This window comes from Pyrgilauda ruficollis, unplaced genomic scaffold, assembly GCF_017590135.1.
Source record: "Pyrgilauda ruficollis isolate IOZ18807 unplaced genomic scaffold, ASM1759013v1 scaffold20, whole genome shotgun sequence".
Lineage (NCBI taxonomy): Eukaryota > Metazoa > Chordata > Aves > Passeriformes > Passeridae > Pyrgilauda > Pyrgilauda ruficollis.
Window position 1 is genome coordinate 1,283,454 of NW_024519207.1, and position 22,154 is coordinate 1,305,607.

The window sequence follows — 22,154 nt, forward strand, 5'->3', positions numbered from 1 at the left end:
GTGTGAAATTCTGAGTCCGCAGCAGCCAGGACAAAATGGGGAAGGTCTTGTTGAAATCCCTCAGGACATCTGACTGCAGCAGGAAAAAATGTGGAATACGCCAGAATGTCTCCAGTGGCAGTAGATGTCTATCTTCAGGCAGTGTAACTGAACCTTAAATGTGTCTGTGTTTTACAGGGTAAAAGCATAGAGCATGGTTATAGAAGTTGTGAGTATTTCTGAGAATTTTTCCAGTGGCGATTTGGGAAGGAACTGTTTCATCTACAACCATACATTGCAAGTATTGATCAAGGAAAAATTTATTTACAGAGATTTTTCAAATACAAACATGAAATAGCACATATTATATATATATATTTTACAAAAAATGAATATTGAAATAATAAACATGGTACAGCACAATACAACATCAATGAGCTAAACATAACAGCAACAGAAATCTATGTCTGGAAGAAGTTTGCTGTTAGTTGTACATAACCAACAGAGCTCTACAGTACCGTGAGTAGAATTTCCAATGGACGGGAAAACGTCCATTTACTGCATTTCATAAAAGGTACTATAGTAAGGGTACATATGCCAAGTAATTATGTTGCATTTTGTAATAATGCTGAAAACACAGAGTCTTAATAAAAGTTACATAGGGCTGAATAAGCAGTGGATAAATGTTTGGGGAAGAAAAATGTGTAGAGATTATACAAAATACTGATAAAGTGGCTTATTGGTCCTTTTTATTAAGTTTTAATGTATAGATTAAAAAAGAATCGCACCAAAAAAAAGTTTCCCCCCTACTTGTTTTGTGCCATGGTCAACATCTGTGCGTGCGTGTGTGCTTTTGGGAGCGCCGCACTGAGGGGCTGCCAGGCGCTACCCCAGCACGTGGGCGCTGCCACCCCTCACCAGGCTGTCCTGTAATTGGTGCATGCAGAATTTCACCATTTGCCAAAGCAGAGTTTTCCTTGCTTATATTTTTGTGGAGCAGACCCTGAGCAGGCTCGGGTGAGAGAGCCAGTCCCTGCCCAGCCCGGCCGGGTGGCTTTGCACCACTCTTCACCTCCCTGCCACCCTGGGGCCGCCCGCCGTCCTGCTCCTGAGAGAAAGCACTTGAAAATTCCTTGTCCGTGGTTGTTGTCCAGCAGACCTGGGCGAGCCTGGCAGGGCCCTTGCCCGGGGCCGGCTCAGTAGGGGTATTGCTTCTGCTTCTTGCCCGAGAAGCAGGCGAGCCAGGTGCACACCAGCATGGCGGCCGCCGCGCCCCCGCCCGTGCAGTAGTAGGCCCAGCCGATGTGGCAGGTCCCTGCAAGGCAAACACCGGGACAAGGGTCAGCGTTACAAGGGGGGAAAAACGCCGCTGCCACCACCCTCCCCTTCTGCCTGCCCAGGAAAACACTTTTCCAAGATTTCAGCCCATTTGTATGCCCACCTCTGACAGGGAATGCAGGGCATAATTCAGGCTTTGCCACTGCAGTGGGGGAGTTGGAAGCTGGATGCGGCTGAGAACTGCTGGGTGACCATAACCCAGGGCATGGGGACCTGCTCACATCCCCTCACACAGGCATCGACCCTGACCATCCCCAAAGGAGCACAGCATAAGGGGATCACCTGTATGGGGGCTGCTGGGGGAATGGAAGCACAAAGACCAGAAATAAAAAAATAGACAAATTTCCCTATCCCCCACCTGAGGTCACAACTGAAAAAATTCACTGATCTTCTGTCACTGATCTTCTGTCAATGAGCGTCACAATATGGCTTTCAATAATTTAAAGACCTCAGTATCTTTATCAAACTCATCAACAGTAAATGGTGCTGGGGAATCCCATAGTGGACCATAAAGTGATTACTTCCCTTTCAGGCACTGTGCCTGCAGTAGGGGAGGATATCAGGAAAATAGCAGCTGCAGCAGGGAGGAAGCCTCTTTAGAGATCTCCAAAAGCAAGGAGATAGCTGCTACTACTCCTCAGGATTTCAACCCATCTCAAAAGCTATTTTCACTTGGGCTGCATTATCTTTGTCTTTTTTGGGTGCTTGGGATTTGTTAGCACTGAGGTTTTTTCTGTGTTGTGGACACCTCAGGTGATATCACCCTGCTTTGAGCAGTGAGTGCTCTCAGTAAGACACAAGCAGCAATGCAACACTTCTTTCCCAACCTTCCCAAAAGCAGTAGAAACCATTCTTCCCTTCAGAGAACAGAAGGTATCAGCGGAGTTTGCATCTAGAAATAGGTGTTATGCTGGTATTCTGTCCCAATGGCATCCCCAAGGGCCAGGTTTGAGGTCCAGGCAATTATCAACTCAGCTAATCCTGCCTCAGGCACAAGAAACACAAAATGTCTGTTCATCTTAACATGTCCAAGGCATTCGCACGCCTCAAGTCAGACAGCACCACCACTGCAGGATATTGTCTGGCAGGCTTTTTAAGGAGACATTAGTGGGAAGCAACACTTATGCTCCTGGTCACTTTGGAGATCTCGAGCTGACACCACAGCAGGAAGCATAATACTTGTTTAATTTTTTTTATTCTTTGTAACCCTCACAAAATTTTATTTTCAAAATGTCCAGTGAAACAAAGATCCTGATGTGACCAAGAGGACTTGAGGACTTGTGGCCCTGGCTTGAGCACACTAGCCTCTCTCCTTAATGTGCTGGAGCAGACAGAGAGATTTACTTGGTTTTGCCATCTAGTTGTGCCCTGTAGATAGCACCATTCTTGCCTTCCTTACAAAAGACTGCACAGAGAGTCTGACTTCCTGAAGAAAAGGCCATCAGAAACCCTGGAGAGCTGTCAAGTGCCTGGCAATGCCCCTGATGCTGACACTTGCCCAATCACTCACAGTCCAAGGAGATACCTGTCTCTGGGCCACCAATTGCTTTGGCTGTGTACACACCCTGTCCTTAGCTCCTGCTGGGAATTTTAAAAACAGACTTATACCAGATGTTTAAAATCACTGGATTGCTTTGAAAATTATCATGTTTATCCAGAGTAGGGTGTGCTACAGCATTTCTCATGATGAGATGGACTTCATCTGATAGGTCTTTTTAAATTGTGAAATATTCCAAAAAAGTACTAGAGAAGTGTAGCTGCAGCTTGAAAAAGTAAATTTTTCTCATCATGATGTTTCCAGGTAGAGAAAATGTCAAAATACTATTTTAAAAAGAGCTTGAAGATTCACCTGGTGGCACTGCCCAAAGGTATAACCTAAGCAGGACAGAATGAAGTAAATTTGACCTTTTTATATGGTTTGATTTCAGCTTTTGTACCTCGGCAGTGGGAGGGAGTATGTGTGTACATATTAAGAAGAAAGAATTGTTAAATCAGTGCCAGAGATGTATTCAACAGATACAACACACACATTCACTCTTGGCTGAAGAGAATAACATTTATTTCTCCAGACCATGATCCATTCCCCAAGGAAAGGACCCAAAGGACCACTGCCCTGCTTAATGTTCTGAGGCACAACAGGCAGGCAGCCTCTTGATCTAACAAATGCAATGTAGTTCACAAGTGTGAGTTGGGTCAAGATGAACAAATGAAAGAATGGGAGAGCAGGAGAATGGATGAAAGAGCTGGGAGCTTGACCTTAGAGCAATAATAACACAGCAATAAACCTGGCCATTATTTCCAGCCCATGTCAAGAGCAATGGGAGGCCTTGGAAAGAACAGCTTGATCCGTACTTGGATGATGCTGAGCAGAACAGAATTTCAAGCTGTTGTGCTGAAAAAGAGCCTGCAGCAGGGCAGGTGTCTGAGGGTACAGGACTTAGCTATACTTCTCATTGCAAGTTTAGTTAAGGATAGATAAAGGACCAGAGATAATCCATCTCAAAGGTACCCATTGCAATGAATGCCTACATTGCATAGCCATGTGTCAAAATGAAACAATGACAGGTATTTTATAACCCTATATTACACAAGGGGGAAAACATTTTTGAGTTATTGTTTCTGTTTTGGTGTTCTCATTTTGGCCTATTTTAATCTACTGCATCCTGAAGAAAGATTGTTGGTTATCAATAATTGGGTAATTTAGTTGCAGTTTAAATCGTAAAATGACTTCTGCTTCACATTGATATAAAACACTCATTTTAAAAGGAACAGAAAGCTTTATAAAAAGCAGAGTTGAGAAACTATTACTGCACTGAGACCAGCAGGACTAGTCATGTTTCAGTGGTAAGCAAATGTTGAAGAGATTTGCAGAACTGGGGCTTAAATTCAACCATCAAATAGAGCAGTTTGCCTTCATGGAGCCTGTCATATAAAAGATTAGATATCAAGTACTGCAGTTTCCCTTTTTTTTTTTATGTCAAAGTTCTAAAATGAGAAGCATCTCTACCTAAATACTTGATAGAATTAAAGAGTTGTTGAAAGCATGTCAATTTTCACACACACAAAAAGGCACAAAAGTTTTGTTGTTTCTCTGAAAGATACATTGGAATACGCACATATATATATATATAGGCAGAGGAGTCCCCATCCATTGAGGGTGTGGAGGTGCAAGCAACAATGTGCACATGTTCTTGCTCCTAAGATGGGCTAGATCGGAGTTTGTGCAAAGTAAATTCCCAGCAGCTGAAGTGCTCTTCTAGCTGATAGAGATGACAAGCATCACAGCAGCTTGCTTCTCTGCACAGAACTGGTGTTGTTTTAACAAATCAGTCTTCACCTGACAGGTCAGTATTAGGGAGAAGCTGTGGCTTCAGCGCTTCAGCACTTTGTTAATTCTAGTTGTTTTTTGGTTTTTTTTAATATTTTTTTAAGAGAACATAAATAATTGGAGCTCTTGGTTGTTCTGTGAAGCAGGACTGTCCAAGTTGGCTCCAATAAGTTTGTAGCCAGCCATTAAGAACTTTGTTTTCACCTTTGTTTTACTGGGATTGGCAGCAAGAGAGTGTCAGGATGAGCACTGAAGTAACAGAATTATGGAGCTTGCAGCTATAGGCATAGATGGCCATTTTCCAAGCAAATAAAGGAATGAAAGACTGGAAACATTCCACTCTTTCTTAAGAGGATTGAGAAAAATCATGGTCTCTGAGGACAGAGGACAAAAATTATGGAGAGCAAGGACACTATGAAAAGAAAATTTACAGAAAAGAGTCCCATGGAACATAAGACAGCATTTACTAAACTAAAAGAAATCAGTAAATGTGGAAAGGTAGTTTTGCAGTGATGAATGGGCTTACTAAAAAAGCAATTCCATGTCTTTTCCTGATTTCTAATGTGATCCTCAAGGGCAGGATATGCATCCCCTTTCTTCCCTGCTCTGCTTGAATATACAGGCAAATAAAGATTAAGACAAATTTGGGAGTGAGTAAAATTTGGCAACAGAAAATACATAGATACTTGATCTACCATGGAGCTGTGCCAGGATCCAGTTGCCAGAACATAATTTTACCAGGATTTCTATTCATGATATCTTATAAATAATTATCACATATAGTTATCAAGGTCTTGGAAATAACATATGGTTTCATCTAAAATAACCAATAATTGCCACTTATGAAAAAATATCCTGAATATCAAAGTGTCTTGGATGCAAACCTGTTAATTGCAAGATTTAGAATCTTAAATATTTGTACCTTTTTTGCTGTTAATTTTAAGACTATCCTGGACTAGCAGTCTGGAGTATTTGGCAAACTCTAATCAATTAACCTTAAGTACAGCCTATTTTCCAAGTTGAAGGAAAAAAGGTTTCAGAATTAGCCAGACTGTAGAGAACAAATTACATACCTTCAAAAATAAAACCTATAATTCCTACTTCCAAGAAGTTGTGCAGGAATTCTAATTAACAGATTCACATGAGAGTACAGTACTATAGAGAATGTAAATTCACATAATCAATCAGGGTGTTGGAAAAGTAGTCAGAAAAAATTAAAAAAGAAAAAAGCGTGATGCTAAGGTATATACTGGGATTTGGAAATGTGAAAGACATAAATGAATGTAAAAGATAATCAGCTAATTAATAAGAAGTTAAACCTATTTTGAAACAAAGCCAAGATAAATTAAATAGCTGAAGATCTTTTTCTTGACACAGTAACAATGAAAAACTGTCATGTGAAATCAGCTGCAAAATCAGGAAAATAATTTGAAACTTGGAATGCATCCAGAAAGAATTAAAGTAGTTATGTGAAACAAAGAAAGAACACTATATAAGGTAAAACTGAGCCCAGCAAACAGCCTGATACAAAATAATGAATTCAGTGGAGCTGATTACTTTTTCTTTTGCAGATACGACCTTCTCAATAGATTTATCTTTTTTAAAAATATTTGACTTTTTTAATGCATGTATATTTTTTTCAAGCTATTTTGGTTACTTAGAATTGGTCTGTAACTAAATGCATAAAATTTTGTAAAGTTCTGAAGGGTAAAATAGTGAGGAAAAAATTCCAAATTTAAATTCTTTAGTCTTGCTGAATATAGACATATATATATATATATGATCAAATCCTCCTTTCTTTAAAGGATCACATAATTTTTTTAAATCAAATCTCAAATTTGCTGTAGGTGTGCATTTATCATGGACCAGTGAAGGAGAAACCAATACCCAATGTCAATCACAATGCTCAAATTCCCAGGAGCAGATAGCTTATGTGCTGCTAATGAGGAGTTCTCTCATCCTCCTGCAAGAAGTCAGAAGAAAGCTCACCTACTGCAGAAGTGAAATCAATTTCCCCTCTCTTTGAACACACACAATGCTGAGTATCCCAGACTCCTTTCAGAGACAGTGAAGAAGAAAAGTCACTTGTGTTGTATTTCCTCTTATAGTAAACATGTAAAGTGCAGCAGATGAACTCTGCTCTGGTAGCTCCTATTTTTCTCCCTTTTAACTGGGAAGAGATTCCAAACAACCAATCCAGTTGCACTTTTTTAATAATAAAGTGTACCAAATAGTTGCTCCAGGTGATCTGAGTCCCTTTCTGGATGCTGCTGCTTATGTCTACTGACTGCAGAAGTTTCTTGCATGACCATGTCTAATTCTGGCAACAAAGGTTGGTGCCTTATCATAGAATGATAGAATGGACAGGGCTGGAAGGGACCTTAAAGATCATTCCACCCCCTTTGTCGTGGGTAGGGACACCTTCCACTCAACCAGGTTGCTCAGACCATCCAACCTGGCCTTGAACACTGCCAGGGATGGGGCATCCACAGCTTCTCTGGGCAACCTGTTCCTCACCAGTAAAGAATTTCTTCCAAACATCTAAAACTACTGTTTCAGTTTGAAGCCATTCCCCCTTGACCTGTCACTACATGCTCTTGCAAACAGTTTCTCCTCATGTTAGACAGAATATAGTGGACCTTGATACAGTCACCAAAAGCTTACAAAGATTTAAGAATGGAAGCTCTTTGGGTAGCACTAAAGAGGAAATGTTTCTTGATGGAATACTTCCTTTACTAGCAGGTAGTTTACTCAGTCATTTATCTAAGAACTCAGCAGCTGCAGCTCAAGTATGCTTGTAAAGGTTGTGCTCAGCCCCAGTCAAAAAATGAATGTGTGAAATCTCCATGCTGTTTGCAGAGGATCTGCAAACAAGAAAAATGCCTTTTTTCAGATAGATTGCTTATAGAAAAACACCTTTGAATGTTTTGTCTTTAATAGGATTCTAACAAATTGTCCTCCCTTCTAAATCCTTTTTTTGATTCTTTGGCACTCAATGTCAACACTCAGCCAGATGCTGAAATGATGCCACCTAAGACAAATTAAATAGTTGACAAAGCCTTTTTTACATCCACACTGCCTTCTGCTTTCTTTTTATGCTGTTTTAGTAACTTCACTGTTTGCTTGGAAAGTGCTTTAAAGATCATTTACTCTAACATTTCCACAGCAAAAGTAGTTATGAAGTCAATGGTTTTCTTTAAGATATTTCAAGCCCTCTAAAAGTGGCAAAGGGGAACCTTAATAATAATGATTTTTTGAAAAAAATATCCATCACAAGAGAAGTTCCTGAGAGCTTTTGAGGCCAATCCAGCTGCTTGTTTAGTTCAGGATGGGAGCCAGGCTTTTAAGTTTCTCTCTAGACAGCGGCTTTGGCCAGGTGTGCCCTTTCACAGCAGTCCACAGACAGATGGGATGCCACAGATGGCAAGCAAATGTGTGTGTTTGGAGCTATCTCCTTTGGTTGCTGCTGCAGCTGGACCCCCAGGCCAAGGATGTCTCTGACCCTGAAGGAAGAGATAGAGCTACTGTATTTTGTCAAAGAAAGAAATAATATCTGCCAAGTAGTTCAAAAAAGTTCCATTAAAAAATTTTTATCTTAAATTTTGTGTCTTCACTCTCCCTGGCTAATAAGTACCTAGTATCACTTCATACATCTGGTGGCTGGGAAGTGGCAGCTGGTGGCTGGTGATGACATGAATCATCTATGTTTCAATAAATGAATCTTACTCTGGATAAATATTTTGCTGTTTGGGCTCTTGGGTATTGGTCTTGTAGTGCTGTTTCTCCAGATGCCAGCTGAGGCTCGATTTTGTGAGTTAAATTGAGCATGCCCTGACCTCTCTGGGACCTTCTGTGGAACGTGGCTGCCTCTGCACCCATCACAACAGAAATCAGCATGTAAAACTGAACAGTTTCCACACGTACATCCAGGGAAGTCAATGGACAAAAATGAAATCTCACATTGATATTTAGACTTTTGAAACCAATACAAGTGTGTTCACACATGTACACTCACACTGCCCCTTTAAAAGACGCACGCAAGTTCAGAAGTTTCTTCACACAGCTTAAATATATAGAATGTGGAAGATTTTGCAAATGTCTAGTGCAGTCTTCACTTTTGTGCATACTCAGCTTAATGCAGAGTCCCTCACTTTAATGAATTTCCTGATAAAACACTCCTTTTCCATCTGTTTTTCTTGTGTATTACATTTAGAAATGAAAACAAAATGGTATTAGTGCCTCTAGCTCAGCAAAATTGAATGTGTGCTATATGATATGCCATAATGACGGTTACTTTTGGGAAACTGCCTGCTAATTCCTTTTGCAGACCCAGGGATTTCTGGGTACTCATAAAAGTGAGTAGATCTGACTCACTTTTACACCCTTCAGTCAGCAGCTCCATCCTGCTGTGCCACGTTACTGCTGCCCTGAATGGGCCCACAGGCAAGTCCAGGGTGTGAATAATGCAACATAGCAGTAACAGTTTGCATGGTGACAACAGATGAAGATGCTTTTGATCCATCCTCAGTGAAAGGCACTCCCTCTGAGCAGTACTCATTTCCTACTCCAGTCTCCACCTCAGGCACTATTACCCTGTTTCCATATTAGAGTACAGACTTTGACTCGGTCAATGAGCAAGCAACTGTGCTGGTTTAAAACATAAATATTTCTTTTTTTTTCTTGCCCTCATTTATTTGTATTGCCCTATTTCTAGGAGTTAATGACCTAAAAGTGTGGTAGAAGATTTGTCCTGTTCATAATCTAGTGTTTCAGTGAGAAATGTGCTCCATGTGTGATCTGTGATCCAGATGGGATGCTGCAATAGGGAGAGGGGCTCCAAGACCTTCGTAGAGGTCATGCTGACTGCTGGGAAGCTGGGAACTACAAGCGGAGCAGCACAGCACAGACCTATCATGGCTCTGACCTCTCAACAAGATTTGCAAGATGTCATTTTTCAAAGGCATAATCTATCAGTAGGCTTCTTTTTGTGAAGGCAAAGCCATACTTCTAGAGAAGAGCAGGGAGCAAGCCCCTCTACAGGTACGACAGCCTCTTTATGGAGGTGTTTATGTTGTCTATTTATGGAGGTTATTCCCCATCCCCCTTTGCAAAACAGCTCATCTATTGAATGTAATTTAACCAACAAATGGAGTCTTCCTTGGCAGGGTATCTTCATTTGAGGAATAACTCCTCTTTGTCAGAGATGGAGCTATACAACCACTTTTATTTGATTGAAAAAAAATAGCCCAATTAAATACATAAATGTTTAAGTGAATCCTTTGGACATAGTTCACTTAATAAAAACCAAATAAATATCAGTTTTTAAAGAGAGCAGTAAACTGCTGGATATTTCACACTGTCAGCTCAGGTTTTCTGGAAAAGAATACTCAAATCCACTTAAATTAGAGGCATAGTTATTTTTCCTGCAGCCTTTTAAAATACTACTTTGGAATCTACACAGAAATGTGTGTGTTTGGCAGGGGTGGAGGGAGGGGTCCCCTCTTCACAATATGGGCCATCTCAGCACTATTTGCAGTGCCTATTAGTCTAATGCCTTTTCAGAGTGCCTGAAGACATGGCATTTCTTATCTGGCACACCCACTAAAGATTAGCCTTTTCTTTTCTGGGTTCTTAGCATTGCTATTTATTTATTCTCTCTAGTTATGAGCATGTTATGGGGGCAGGAGTTTGTCATGTTTTCATTAAGCAAAAGTTTTCATTTAATTATTTATTCTAGTATATTTCTTGTTGACATTACATATCACAATGCGCAATTCAGCTGCTTCTCAAGAGAGTTCTTGCAGTCCCTCATCTGTACCTGCCTCTTGTTCTTCTTCATCCTCCTCCAATATAGATTGCAGCTCCTGGCTTTCATTTTCTACCTTCAACCTCAACCATTTTTCCTCCTTACTTTTTCTAAGTCCAGAACAAGCATCAGTGCTGAACCCCCACATTTGCTGGCTCTGTGGTCGAACCTGTTGAGCTTTGACCCTCTCCCAACTGCACACACGTGTTCCCTGTAGCCCAGGCTGCAGCACTTGCTCTGCCATCCTGGAAGAGGAGGCTGAACGCTGTCTGCTGATCAGCATTCCTGTGAACACATCTCCTTTGAGAGCAACCACAAGCTGAATTATCCTCTCTGTGTCATCCTCACTGGCACCCACAGCAGCAGGGGGTGCAGGACCAGCACTCCCATCATCATGTTTTCTCCCATTAGCAAATCAGTGCAGAGCTCACAGAAGCTCAGATTTTCTGAAAGCAAATTTTGAATGCAGTGTGGTTCTTCAGACAACCCATTTCATAGGCTCAGGAACAGAAAGCATATCATTGCAGCTTAATCAAATTAAATATTCAAATGAAAGTAATAATTACTTAAATTTGTCTTGAGACTTAGTAAGATTAAGTCTTTGAAACATCATTTTTGGCCTGTAGGCTATAATGAGTATGCCAGTCCCTGATGATTCAGAAGAGACCTAGAGGGCTGGGGTTATCACCAACCAAGAGGTATTTATGAAAGACTAGCAGCGTGATTATTAAATGGCCCTCGGACAGTACCTCTTCTTTACAGATGGTTTTGATAACACACCATAAAACAGACACTGACATTAAGTAAAAAAAAAAAAAAAAAATCATAGCCAAGCATTTACGTTCACTGCCAATGTACGTGGAAAGGAGATGTTTAGTGGCAGGGCTGCCTAGCAGAAATCACTGCAGCAAATTTCAGCTCTCATTATGATCTGTTAATTAATGTGTTGACATACGATTGCAGCAGATCAGTGAGATCAGCCCTGCTGTCAAGTCTAGGCATGTGTCACACAGGGGCTGTGTGCTCCAGCTCCAGGAAACACAGAGAGACTTCACTGTTAATGCAAGGCTTCTCACGGTCCTTATGCGTACCTGGAAGGAAAGCTGCCAGATGACATTTTTCACATTGGTCTATTCACTGACTTTTAAGGCAGAGTGACTCAATTTTTGCAAGTATCTGACTCGAGTCAAGACTGAGACAGTGAAGGTGGTCTTGGAGACTGCTCTGACTGTGGACATGACAGTGTTTAGGGGTAACTGCTTGTAACTGCCCAAGTGCTTTGAAGAGCTCACACTGTCACAACACCCACCTTCTGTGACTCTGCAGAGAAATAACCTGGAAGGTAACACCCTTCTGCACCTGGGAACAAACACGGGACACAAGCTGGAGCCCCAGAAGCAGAGCTGCTCACATACTTGGCATGGAAGAGCAGGAACCAGCATGCACCAGTGAGGTGCAAGCTGGCCTTTCAAAGGGTGCACTGCTCAATGGGCTGGCCAGGAACTACTTCAGGCTTCCACAGAGGATTGGCCATGGGCAGGGATGAACCTGAATCTGCTCTGCAACAGTTACCACAGAGTTTTTCCTGGTCTTTCTACTACATCCTTTGACACATCTTGCCACGGAGCAGGGAATCTAAGTTCTGGAACATTTTTTTTTTTCTGGTAGTTAACTACACATTTCTGTTCTTATTGTTCTTTCTCCTCTGTGTTTAAATCTTTCTATTATTAGGTGAATAAAAAATTTGCAGGAACTTTTTATACTTTGCTGAGGAGCAAATTTAATATCAACAGCACAGAAGGATATTAGAGTTCAGAATAACAAGGTAAAGCTTCTAGAGTACATTACACATCCCCTGAGCAACACCATAGGTGACTGCACTGTAGTGATAGGTGCTAATACTGGTTATGAGAATTTCTGGTCCCCTACCAGATCAAATGCACTCAAAACACCACAGGAATTCTACAGGGGAAGTGGCCTGGAGCATCTCTCCCAAAGCATTAATTTTTAAACTGTCAACCTCAATTCTATTGCACACCTTGACAAGAAATACCTCTGAGATGGAAACAAATCTTCTTATCCTGAAATCTGACAGGAACATCAGTGTAAAATCAAGAGATGATGCAGCAGGCTTGTTTTTAACCCATTAGACCATTTTTATCTACTATTCCTTACACTGGGATTACTGTCAGGCCCTTCACAAGTCCTGCACGCACACCTATGTACAGAATTTCTATGCTTAACTAAGGTTCAGCTTGCCAGAGCTGGAAATGGGGAGTTCTGTATGTTTAAGAGCAGAATCTCTCAAGTCTGTCGGGAGTCAAGGTGCTCAGTCTCTCCTACTCCTTCAGGAGGATTGCAGATCCCCCTCTTCCTCAAGCGGCACAGGGACCTTATAGACAAGGGATTAGCAATTGCATTGATCCTTCCAGCTAAAAAATTCATTCAACATGCATTTAAACATCAGATCCTGATCCTGCACATTGCTTAATCCTTAGGTCTCTGCTGTTCCCTTGTTTTCTAGAGCCCCTGCAGAGAAAGCACAGGTGTGAGCCCGGTGTGGCTGCACCCCTGGTTCTCATTCCAGGTGCAGTGCAGTCAGCAGCAGTAAGACAAGTAGCTTGTTTGGGAGAAGGCAAACAGAGGGTGCAAGTACTATTTGCCAGCTTCCCTAGGATGTGAGTAACATACAAATACACTCTAGGCTTGTGCTAGAAGGCCATAAACATCCCAGAATTCAAAGACAGCCAATTGCACTCATGGAGAATTACCTTGACCTGAGCTGTGATGGGATGCCTCTGTCTACCCTGTCAAGACCTCCAGGAGTGTTAGCTCCCATATTGCAAGACCATTAAATCTGATTTATTTCTTAATATATGGATACATATATACATATATACATACATTTTCTTTTATAATGTTCTTCTGGAAAATATTTCCAGAGATCCATCTGAAATCCCCTGCCTCAGCACCGTTCCAGAATTATTCAATATGATTAGCCTACCACACACTGGTAGGTTGCTTCCCCAAGCCTGTGCTTTTAAAATCCTCGTTTGCTTTTATGGCCAATACATAGAAGAGTCTAATGTGGCTGAGATGCTCTGGTGATGACTCACCCAATTCAAACTGGTTGGAAAGGTTACCACAGGTTTGTCTGACTTCTTCACTGTCCCAGCCAAGAGGATAGAGGGCACAACCAGAGCCGATCAACAAACCTATGGAGAGAAAAGGAAATAAAAGTTTATACAAGCAATTGCCATTAGCTTAAACACAGGCTGCCACTTGGGAATCAAAGTGTCAAACTGCAATTTGGGAATCCCAGAGAGAAAGAAGTCTCTTCTTCTAAGACAAGATGAAAACCATTTGGACTGCTGCCTTCTGCTGCAGTGTTTTAGAGGTGGTCTGCGGGATGGAGCCAGTCTGAGCAGTTCAGCATCAGAAGCCATGCTGAGCTTCTGAAGCTTTTATCTGAGAGCTTTTAGACTCCTCTTCTACTCTTCAGAATGGCTTAATATGCAGTTTGGAATAAACAACATGTGGTTTAATAGAAGTGTGTTAATGCCAGCATTTACAAGCTGATTGCTTCTGATTAATTAAAACAACAATCAATCAGGGTCCATCTAGGTTCCATCAGGAAAACTGACAGTTGTGCTAACCCGTTGCCATTTTGCTTTGTTTTTCACTCTTTCAAAAGCAGGGCAGTAATGGTTTCATACCACTTGATCAATGCATACCACAGGTACACACTCCACAAAGTTTTTCTGATTCATTCAGTGGAAGCAACTGAGGTCTTGAGTCATTTATATGTTATCATACTTGGTTTAACATTCACAAGATGCTTTGCTTTCTCCAGCCCTCATGCTGCCCCAAACAGACGTGTTTTGGCAAATCCTGTCCCTTCACAAGCCATCACAGGGAATCAGCGATGTGCCCATGCACCATGACTGTTTTGCAGAAGTGGCATTTTTATCATATTGCATTCTCAGCTGTCACTGCAGCAGCTGCCAAAAGGCCGATGTAGCTGGCAAAGCATTTTACACAGACAGCCTAGAGAGAACATTTCAATGTACGTTACAACATTTAAATGTTGCCTCCTTTGCGTCAGATCTTATTTATGAGATTGGAAACAAAGCACTGTGTAGATAATGGGCCAGGAGCACCTGACACTTCACAGGCTGTAAAGCCAAGCAAACCCAAGGTTTGCAGGGGTGCCTTTTACCTGCTCGGTTGAGCACAAGGTTTCAAGCCCTACAGCTGTCACTTGCTGCCTTTGGGCATACCTCTTGACCTCACATAATCTTACTCCTCCTCTCCTGACAATAAGGAGCAGTGCTCCATGGCAAAGCACTTCTGCTGCCGTGCTCCCAGGGCAGAAAAGCCCTGGGTGTTGTGACAGAATCACAGTGGACATCACACCAGTCTAACAGGAGTCCTGAGAGGGATGAGGGCTCAGGGCCTGGAACTTGCCATTCCTTTCTCCTGTTTCAGTTCTCAAGATTCCTAAGCTTCTCATATTGCTGATGTTCCTGTAAGATATGGAAATCATTTTATTATGATCTTGATTTGCTAAAAGACACAACTGAACAAGGCCCTGAAGTCCAGAAGTGGTATCTCATCTTTCTTCAAAATATGTTTAATGCTCTTAACATCTTGGCTGTTAGCAAAACAGCTCAGTTGCTTCTCTGCTGCTCCTCCAAGCATGCCTGCCCCTGTTTAAGCCAAATATTAGCTTCCTGGATCTTCCTCCACTAAGTTCAATTTTCTTCTTGCTGCTTAAGCCTACTTCCTTCCCTTATTGAGCAGTCATTGCCTGCTCCTGTCTCCATATATACATCGCATAATGAAAAAGAAACCCCTGAGGCAGCCCACTCTCAGATGGAGCATTCACCCAACAGCTGTGACAGGAGAAAAGCAATTAGGACATGTGAATGCTAGGTATTTTCAGAACTTTGCGTGATCTGGGTATGGTTGCTTCTAATGTCCTCACTAATATCTTTCACAGTATCATTTATTTTTTTTTTCCCCTAGGGCCATAGAGCTAAGGGCAGCTGGTAGAATCCATGTAAATGAGAATCACTTCTAATTAAATTCTCAGAAAGGATGTTTCTCAGACAAGAGAATTTAGGCCAAAACTGAGTCTACTTTTGCTAAAGACAGCTTAAGACTCTCAAAAAAGCCCCTGCTGATTGTCTCTTGAACTGTTAAAGCAAAAAAGGTGTTGTGAAGCACAGACATCATGGGTGGTGTGCTAGGAAGGGGCAGGACTCCATAAGGCAAGGAGGAACATCACCACTGATTATGAGAATGGCTGGGGAAGGGAGGACGATCACCCTAGATGCCAGAGTCAGGAGTCAGCTTCACAGACCAGTAGACTGTGGCAGCCTCAGCCAGTCCTGCTGTGGTTCTGACCCCTTCCCACACTGCTCGTGGTGCCCAGTGCCAGCCCAGCCACAGCTCAGGAGCAGCTCTGCCCAAAGTGAACTGCCCAGGCTGGGCTGTTTGCAACCAACTTGTGCACTTGAACAGACTGTCTGGGGGACCTCGAGGGCAGAGAGATGTGTGCAGGGGATTGGAGGGACCGCAGGCTTGCACTCGACTGCCTTGGACCAGATTAAACTGCGGCCAGCCCTTCCCCACAAACAGGTCCTGGGAAAGCCTTCTGCCCAGTTCTTCCAGGAGAGCACAACAGCAGCACTGCAGGCAAGTGAAAGGACTATTAGCATAAAAATGCTGCTCCTCTAAACCCAGAACAAGCTCTTACTCAGCCCTTGCCAATTATTCTCCTCAGGTGGCAAGAGTGTCTAGCGCCCATTGCATTCACAGACTGTTTGTTTTCAGCTCTCTTTAGGTTTTGTTGCAGCAACAGGTTGTTGTTTGTTTTTTTTTTCCCACGAGTATTGCTCACTGCACTTTCCACTTCCACTCTCCAAACACATCTCATCCTTTTCCAAACATGAGTACCTGTTCACTCTTTCTGCCTCTGATTCTACAGTGGATCAGTGATCACAAACCTTGGCAATTTATCTCCTTCCCTATTCAGCCCTCTCTTTTTCCATTTCTGTACACTCATATCTGTAAGTCCAAAGCCCAGTTTCAGAGAAAATAAATTCTGGGGTTCAGTCAAAAATTCCTTAGCAATGCAATATATGTAATGTTGAATTGCCCCAAAGGAACTTACACATGGATGGTGGCCCTTAAAGCCATTCCAACACTGTCTAACAACCAGCCCACCGCAGCCACCACTGAGCCTCACCATTAGCTGTGCCTCCTATTAAGAGATAAACCAAATAAGGGAAAACTATGTCAGAAAGCCTTCTTATCCCAGTGACAGCTGGCTCTCCAGCTGGGTAGGGGCTTTATCAGCACTGCGTTTCACTTGTGAAGTACCAGTCAGCAAGCAGTGCAGCTTCTTTTCCTCCCACAGCCTGCACTGCCTGGGATGATGAGATCAAATGGGAAACTTCTGCCTATTGCTGGTGCTGCCACATGATCCCAAAGCATGAGTGGTGCTTTATACATAAGCATGCTTATGTGCAAAGGACAAGGTATAAAGCCATGGGCAAGCTCACACACTTCTTTGGGTGAGCACCTTTCAGAAACCAACAGAGTGCCAGGAGTTTCCGTCTGGCAAAAAAGGCTTATATAATTTTTTTTTTTTTTTTTTTTTTTTGGTCCCAGGTACCCACTGGTCACAAGACTTGAAGCTGTTGCTCTGACAGGTCCTTGATATCTCTGGTTTTCAGCCGGTTTGACTGACCTTCAGACAGTTCCCTTTTGTGGTGCATATGCACCTGCTGTGGATTTGTGTCTTGACAAAACACTTGTGTCCTCCAGTACTTCTTGCAGGCAAGGTTCAGGCCAGGCTTAGGGATTTGCCATCAGCATAAGATTTCCACAAAGATCTAGAGCCGGCTAGTCAGCAAGAAAAAGTTTCACAAGCTTTGCTTTATGCCCTGAGGTATATTTATATCTGTGAGCATGTGTGTGTCATGTCCCATTGCTTTCAGCAGGATTCCACAGGACTTCAACAGGGCTGATGCTGCCTTGGTCTGCATGGGCACTGCAGTTGACAACTGGCATTTGGGCTCCCTTATTTTATGCATTGAAAGTGTGGAGTGTGCCTCAAAGCCCGTGGTCTTAATAGACTTGGACAAAAGCCCCTCAGTCCCTTCCTTCCCTTCTAATCAACACATCCCTGTTTGTAGGCAACTGTGTGGATCAGATCCTGCAAAAGCAAAAAGGCTGCATACCATTACCACTAATAATTCATACACGCTCACAGCCAATTTATTTAATCACAGAGGATGTAGATCCTGCTGAACAGCTGCAACATTCAGTGAAAGATCCGAGTTGAATCCAAGGGCTGCAAACCCCGTGGAAATCATTTAGCTAATTTTGCAGCTTCAGTAAAGAGCAGTTACTAGTTTAGCTCAAAAGTCACTCTCTGGCCTGCTCTACAGTTATTGCATTTAGCCAGCTATGCTACCCAGGATACCACACCCATCTTTACAGCTGCTTAAAATGCTTAGGATGCCTATAACATTTTTTTTAAAAGGAAGAAAACCAAAACCAACAATCTGCTGTAATTATCACCCTCTGTCATCTTCCATTATCCACTACAGTCATGAAAAGAAATTGAAAGGGGAGGGAAATGTGCAGATCCCTAAATGGCACCTTCACAAAAGGGGCTGCAGCCTCGAGGTGTGAGGGACCCAGTCAGTGGGATGGGGTGAATCAGCAAGTGGAGGTGCTGGTGGCACTTGGCAGCTTTTTTTAGATGATGTACAATGTACCAGTGGAGGTGTTGGCACTGTCACAGACCAGCTTTTCTGGAGAGGTTCCATATTTGGGAATGAAACAGGCTCCTTGCCCTACTCTGTGAAACACTGCTATTGTGAATGCTGCGTCTGGCTCAACGTGCTAGCAAGGCATGGGGAGAGACATGCAGGGCTGACTGAGCACAACCAGCCTTGGCAATCCAAAGCTGGAATTAAGACCTTGGCTTCAGCATTTAAGAGGGTCCCAGACAGCCCCTAGGCTCTTTGCATGGTCCATGCAGAATGATGGATCCCTTCAAAAAGCAATCTAAAACCAGCCTACATGGCTAAGTGAGGAGCTGCCCAGACCTACAGGTTGTAAAACTGCAAACCAGGGGGTCAGACAGTGGATGTCTTAATATTAAACAATCCAGAGTAATCCTTGTCCCTTCCAGACTGCCTTCCCTGTCACTCTTGCTGTGAGTATAATGCATGATCATATTTTAGTAACACTTAGCACTTGAAAGATGATCTTGTCTGTCTGGAGTGGTGTTTGTGATTGAAAATAATTACATATAACAGGTTCTGCATATGGTGGATGCAGCAGGGAAGGGACAGTAATTACATTAGTGGCTTGGCACAAATCTAGGTCTCATCTTTGAAGTGATAAAGAAATGATTTGTGGCATGCAGCAAACAGCTTACTCTAAGAGGTAAAATATTAAGCACTGTTAATATCTTCAAGAATATCCCAGATATGAGCAAGTCTTGAACAATAAATAGAGAAGGATTAACAAACCAAGAGACATTATCCAGATTTTGCTGTGGGCAAAATGACTGCACTCATAAACACCAAGACCTATCAGCAAAAGCCAGTGTACAACAAAGAAAACTTGCAAATCCCTGCGGTGGGCTGTTCTCAGATTGCTGCTGTGGCTTCAATGGGAGCCTCCACTCAAGGACCTGATGTGCCTTAAACAATCCATGCAGACATCAGATCATAAATTAATTGTAACTGTCCTGCCCATTCATAGCTGAAAGTCCTGTTTTACAGCTCTTCCTCTCACTTGTTGAGGGCACAGTGTTCCCCGATAGCTAAATGGCTCATTCTTGGTTATTTTGTTAGTCCATTGATGATTGCATCCCCCAAAAGTCTGTTAAATAAAGCCAAACCTTCCATATTATCCTTCCTTCTCCCTTGCTTAGGGTGAATCTAGGCACATGATTCAGCTAAGTCTGATGATGAAAGCCATCAGTTTGATGAATAAAGAGAGGTGGTGATGGCACTGAATGAGGCACTTAGCTTTGGACTCAGAGTCTTGCTGTTACAAAATGCACTTTAAAATGGTAACTGAACCCTTGGTGGCTTTCCTTGATTATGGGCTTGTTAAGACCTTTTTACATGCATTCATTTTTTGTATATCCTCAGCTCCAGACAGTTATACCCAATGAATGCAGGAAAGAGGCTGCTGGGCACCATAAAGGCCTCCTTGCCCAGCAGTTAGAGGGGTCTGCACTACTGCAACAGGGACCCTGGGAAGCCTCTGAAGAAGGAAGGAGCCCTTCAGTGGGCCTTGTCACTGTAAAAATCCAATTTGTATTTTCACTTAGAAAAATAAAAGGAATGGGCCAGACTTGATATATGTACTGCAAAGAAAAATAAAACCAGAACTGAAGGTTTCTTTTTGTACAGTCACTTTTTAGTGAGAAATATCTACTTCAAACTATCTTCCTCTTTTCTTTCCCCCGTTATCTACTTTCTCTCCTTTTATTTTCAGATCTGACCAAAAAGAAAACTTGTCTTTTTTTTGTTGTTTTGTAAGAAATTTCTAATGTATACTGCTCATCTGACAGATATTCAGGCCATATGGAGAAGCTGACAGACAATAATTTGGAAGTCATCGCTTTCAAGACCATTTTAATGATGATTCTTCCTTTCGCATTTTTTCTCTATTAGCCAGCCTGAATGTTCAAGGATGATAGAAAGTTTTCACATTCCCATCTGTTACTTGAAGGTACAGTAATCTCGACAAGCAAAACAAAATCAATTTTTAGATGCAGCATGGACTTTGTTTCTTGTGATTTAAAAACTCACCTTGCTGTGATGATTTTAAAGCATTTACCTCCTACAAATGGGACTCCAGAGTGTGAAAGTAAAATGGAGCTGGCATGTGAAGTTGTCTGTTGCTTTCAGACATACCTTAGCCAACAATCTGCTTAAAGAAGAACTGGTTAAAAACTGGTATGTGTAATACTCCAGTAGACACAGCTTCTGAAGTCCCTGTTCAAAGAACCCTCCGGGAGCTGATACCAAGCAGCAATGAAGTGATAGAAGAGGGTCAGAACAGATTACGACAAACTCCAGAGCCTGGGCAGAACAGCAGGACCGAAGAGAAGAAAGAAGGGAGCAAGGCTGTGCCAGCTGCAGGCAGCCTGGCTCCCATGCCCAGGGGAGTCCAGCCTCAATGCAGTCAGTGAGGGACAGTGTCTTTATACTGGCCCCTCCCAGCGTTTCACCCACAACGCCCTTCTTTAGGGTTACACTTCTACCTTCTCTCAGCACCATCACTTTGTTCTTTGGTCTCTCTGTTGTTTTTCTGTTAGAGAAACGTTATCGCACCAATCCCTTCCATTTCTGTTAGTATCTGTCCCTCAGGAAACCCAGACATGGAGCTGAAATGGGCTTTTATTAGGATTAAACACAAGATCAACACTTTGGGCAAAAGTTCTATCTTCAATTAGTAATCACTAAACATAGGACATTTGACTGGCTCTTTATTGAGCCTGAGCTTAATGTGCCTCATTTGAGAGAGGGTACAAGCCTGTGAATTCACAAATATGAATGAATTCAGTAAGGGAATCCCTCATCCCAGTGTCCAGGCAGTGGGAGTACAAACAGAGAAATAATTCTATGGTGCACCAAATTTCCTCCCATTCCTCCTTCAAGGGTCATGACATGGGAGACAGCAAGTTAGTTCAGGGTTTCACTCAAGGTCAAGATGTTTCTGACACAGCCTTTCTGCAGCAGGACATTAGAGGGACTCTTAACACACAAAGCAAAATGAAGCATAAGAACAGCACAAACCAGAAGGAATAAAATGCTACAACCTTCAGCTTGCAGATCTTGCCTCCAATAACACTGCTTAATCTTGAAAGTGATGGAAATAGGGTTTTCTGCCAAGGGCAAAATCCCACCACCCTTTCTCTTCTGGTTCTGAGCTCCAGGTTTTAATTCACACCATTTGACTTAGCCCCCCTTTTTCTGACTGTCAAGCCCCATACCTTTCCTGAGACTTTTTGTGTTACTTTGGGTTACTCCACTCCGTGAGCATGCACTGCCTGGCACCTGCTTGGCTCCCAGCCCCAGCAAACAGGCACAGTGAGGAAATGCCACCTGCCTACTGGAGCTCTTGGAAAGTGGGGCCAGTGGCAGAGGAAACCTAAAAAAGGTATTACAAATATGTGACAGCATCCAGCCAGCAAAGTGCTGTGTCATGGGAGAGTCACAGCCCTCACTTTCACCATGACAGAGCATGGGGCAATGGAGGGTGCAGATGGGAGTTTTCTGGCAGGTGAAACATCATTTCACTTTGTTTTTCATTTGATCAAAGGTGGTGTGCTCATTACTACAGAGGTGCTTCAGGCTCAGAGAGGGAAATTTTCCCACCCAGAGATGCTTCCTTTCTAGGTGCCTCAGGTGACACAGGGCACATCAAACCTGTGCAGATGCCTCTGCAGTGGCAATTGAGTTGAGATCTTTGTCAGTACAATCAGGGGAGTCTAGAAGATATTTTTTCTCATCCTAAAGAATGCATAAACATAGGTCTGTGACTAGGACACATCTAAGCTCACATAACTCTTAAGACAGCAAAGACATTCACATGGGACTGGTAGACATGACAAAGAGGCAGCAGGGAAAGCCAGTGCATCTGGATTAGCTGTTGGAG

The 22,154-nt window shown here is 42.6% G+C and overlaps 1 protein-coding gene across 1 annotated transcript in view; it reads right to left on the reverse strand.

Annotated features, from left to right (window-relative positions):
* Positions 1-756: 756 nt before the first annotated feature.
* LHFPL6 (LHFPL tetraspan subfamily member 6) overlaps positions 757-22,154 on the reverse strand; it is a 135,159-nt gene continuing 113,761 nt past the window's right edge. Inside the window, exons 3-4 of the mRNA XM_041467093.1 lie at positions 13,568-13,666; positions 757-1,294 (exon numbers count right to left, since the gene is read on the reverse strand). Coding sequence (XP_041323027.1) covers positions 1,176-1,294; positions 13,568-13,666 — 218 coding nt within the window. The 3' untranslated portion in view covers positions 757-1,175. The remainder of the gene's footprint in view (positions 1,295-13,567; positions 13,667-22,154) is intronic.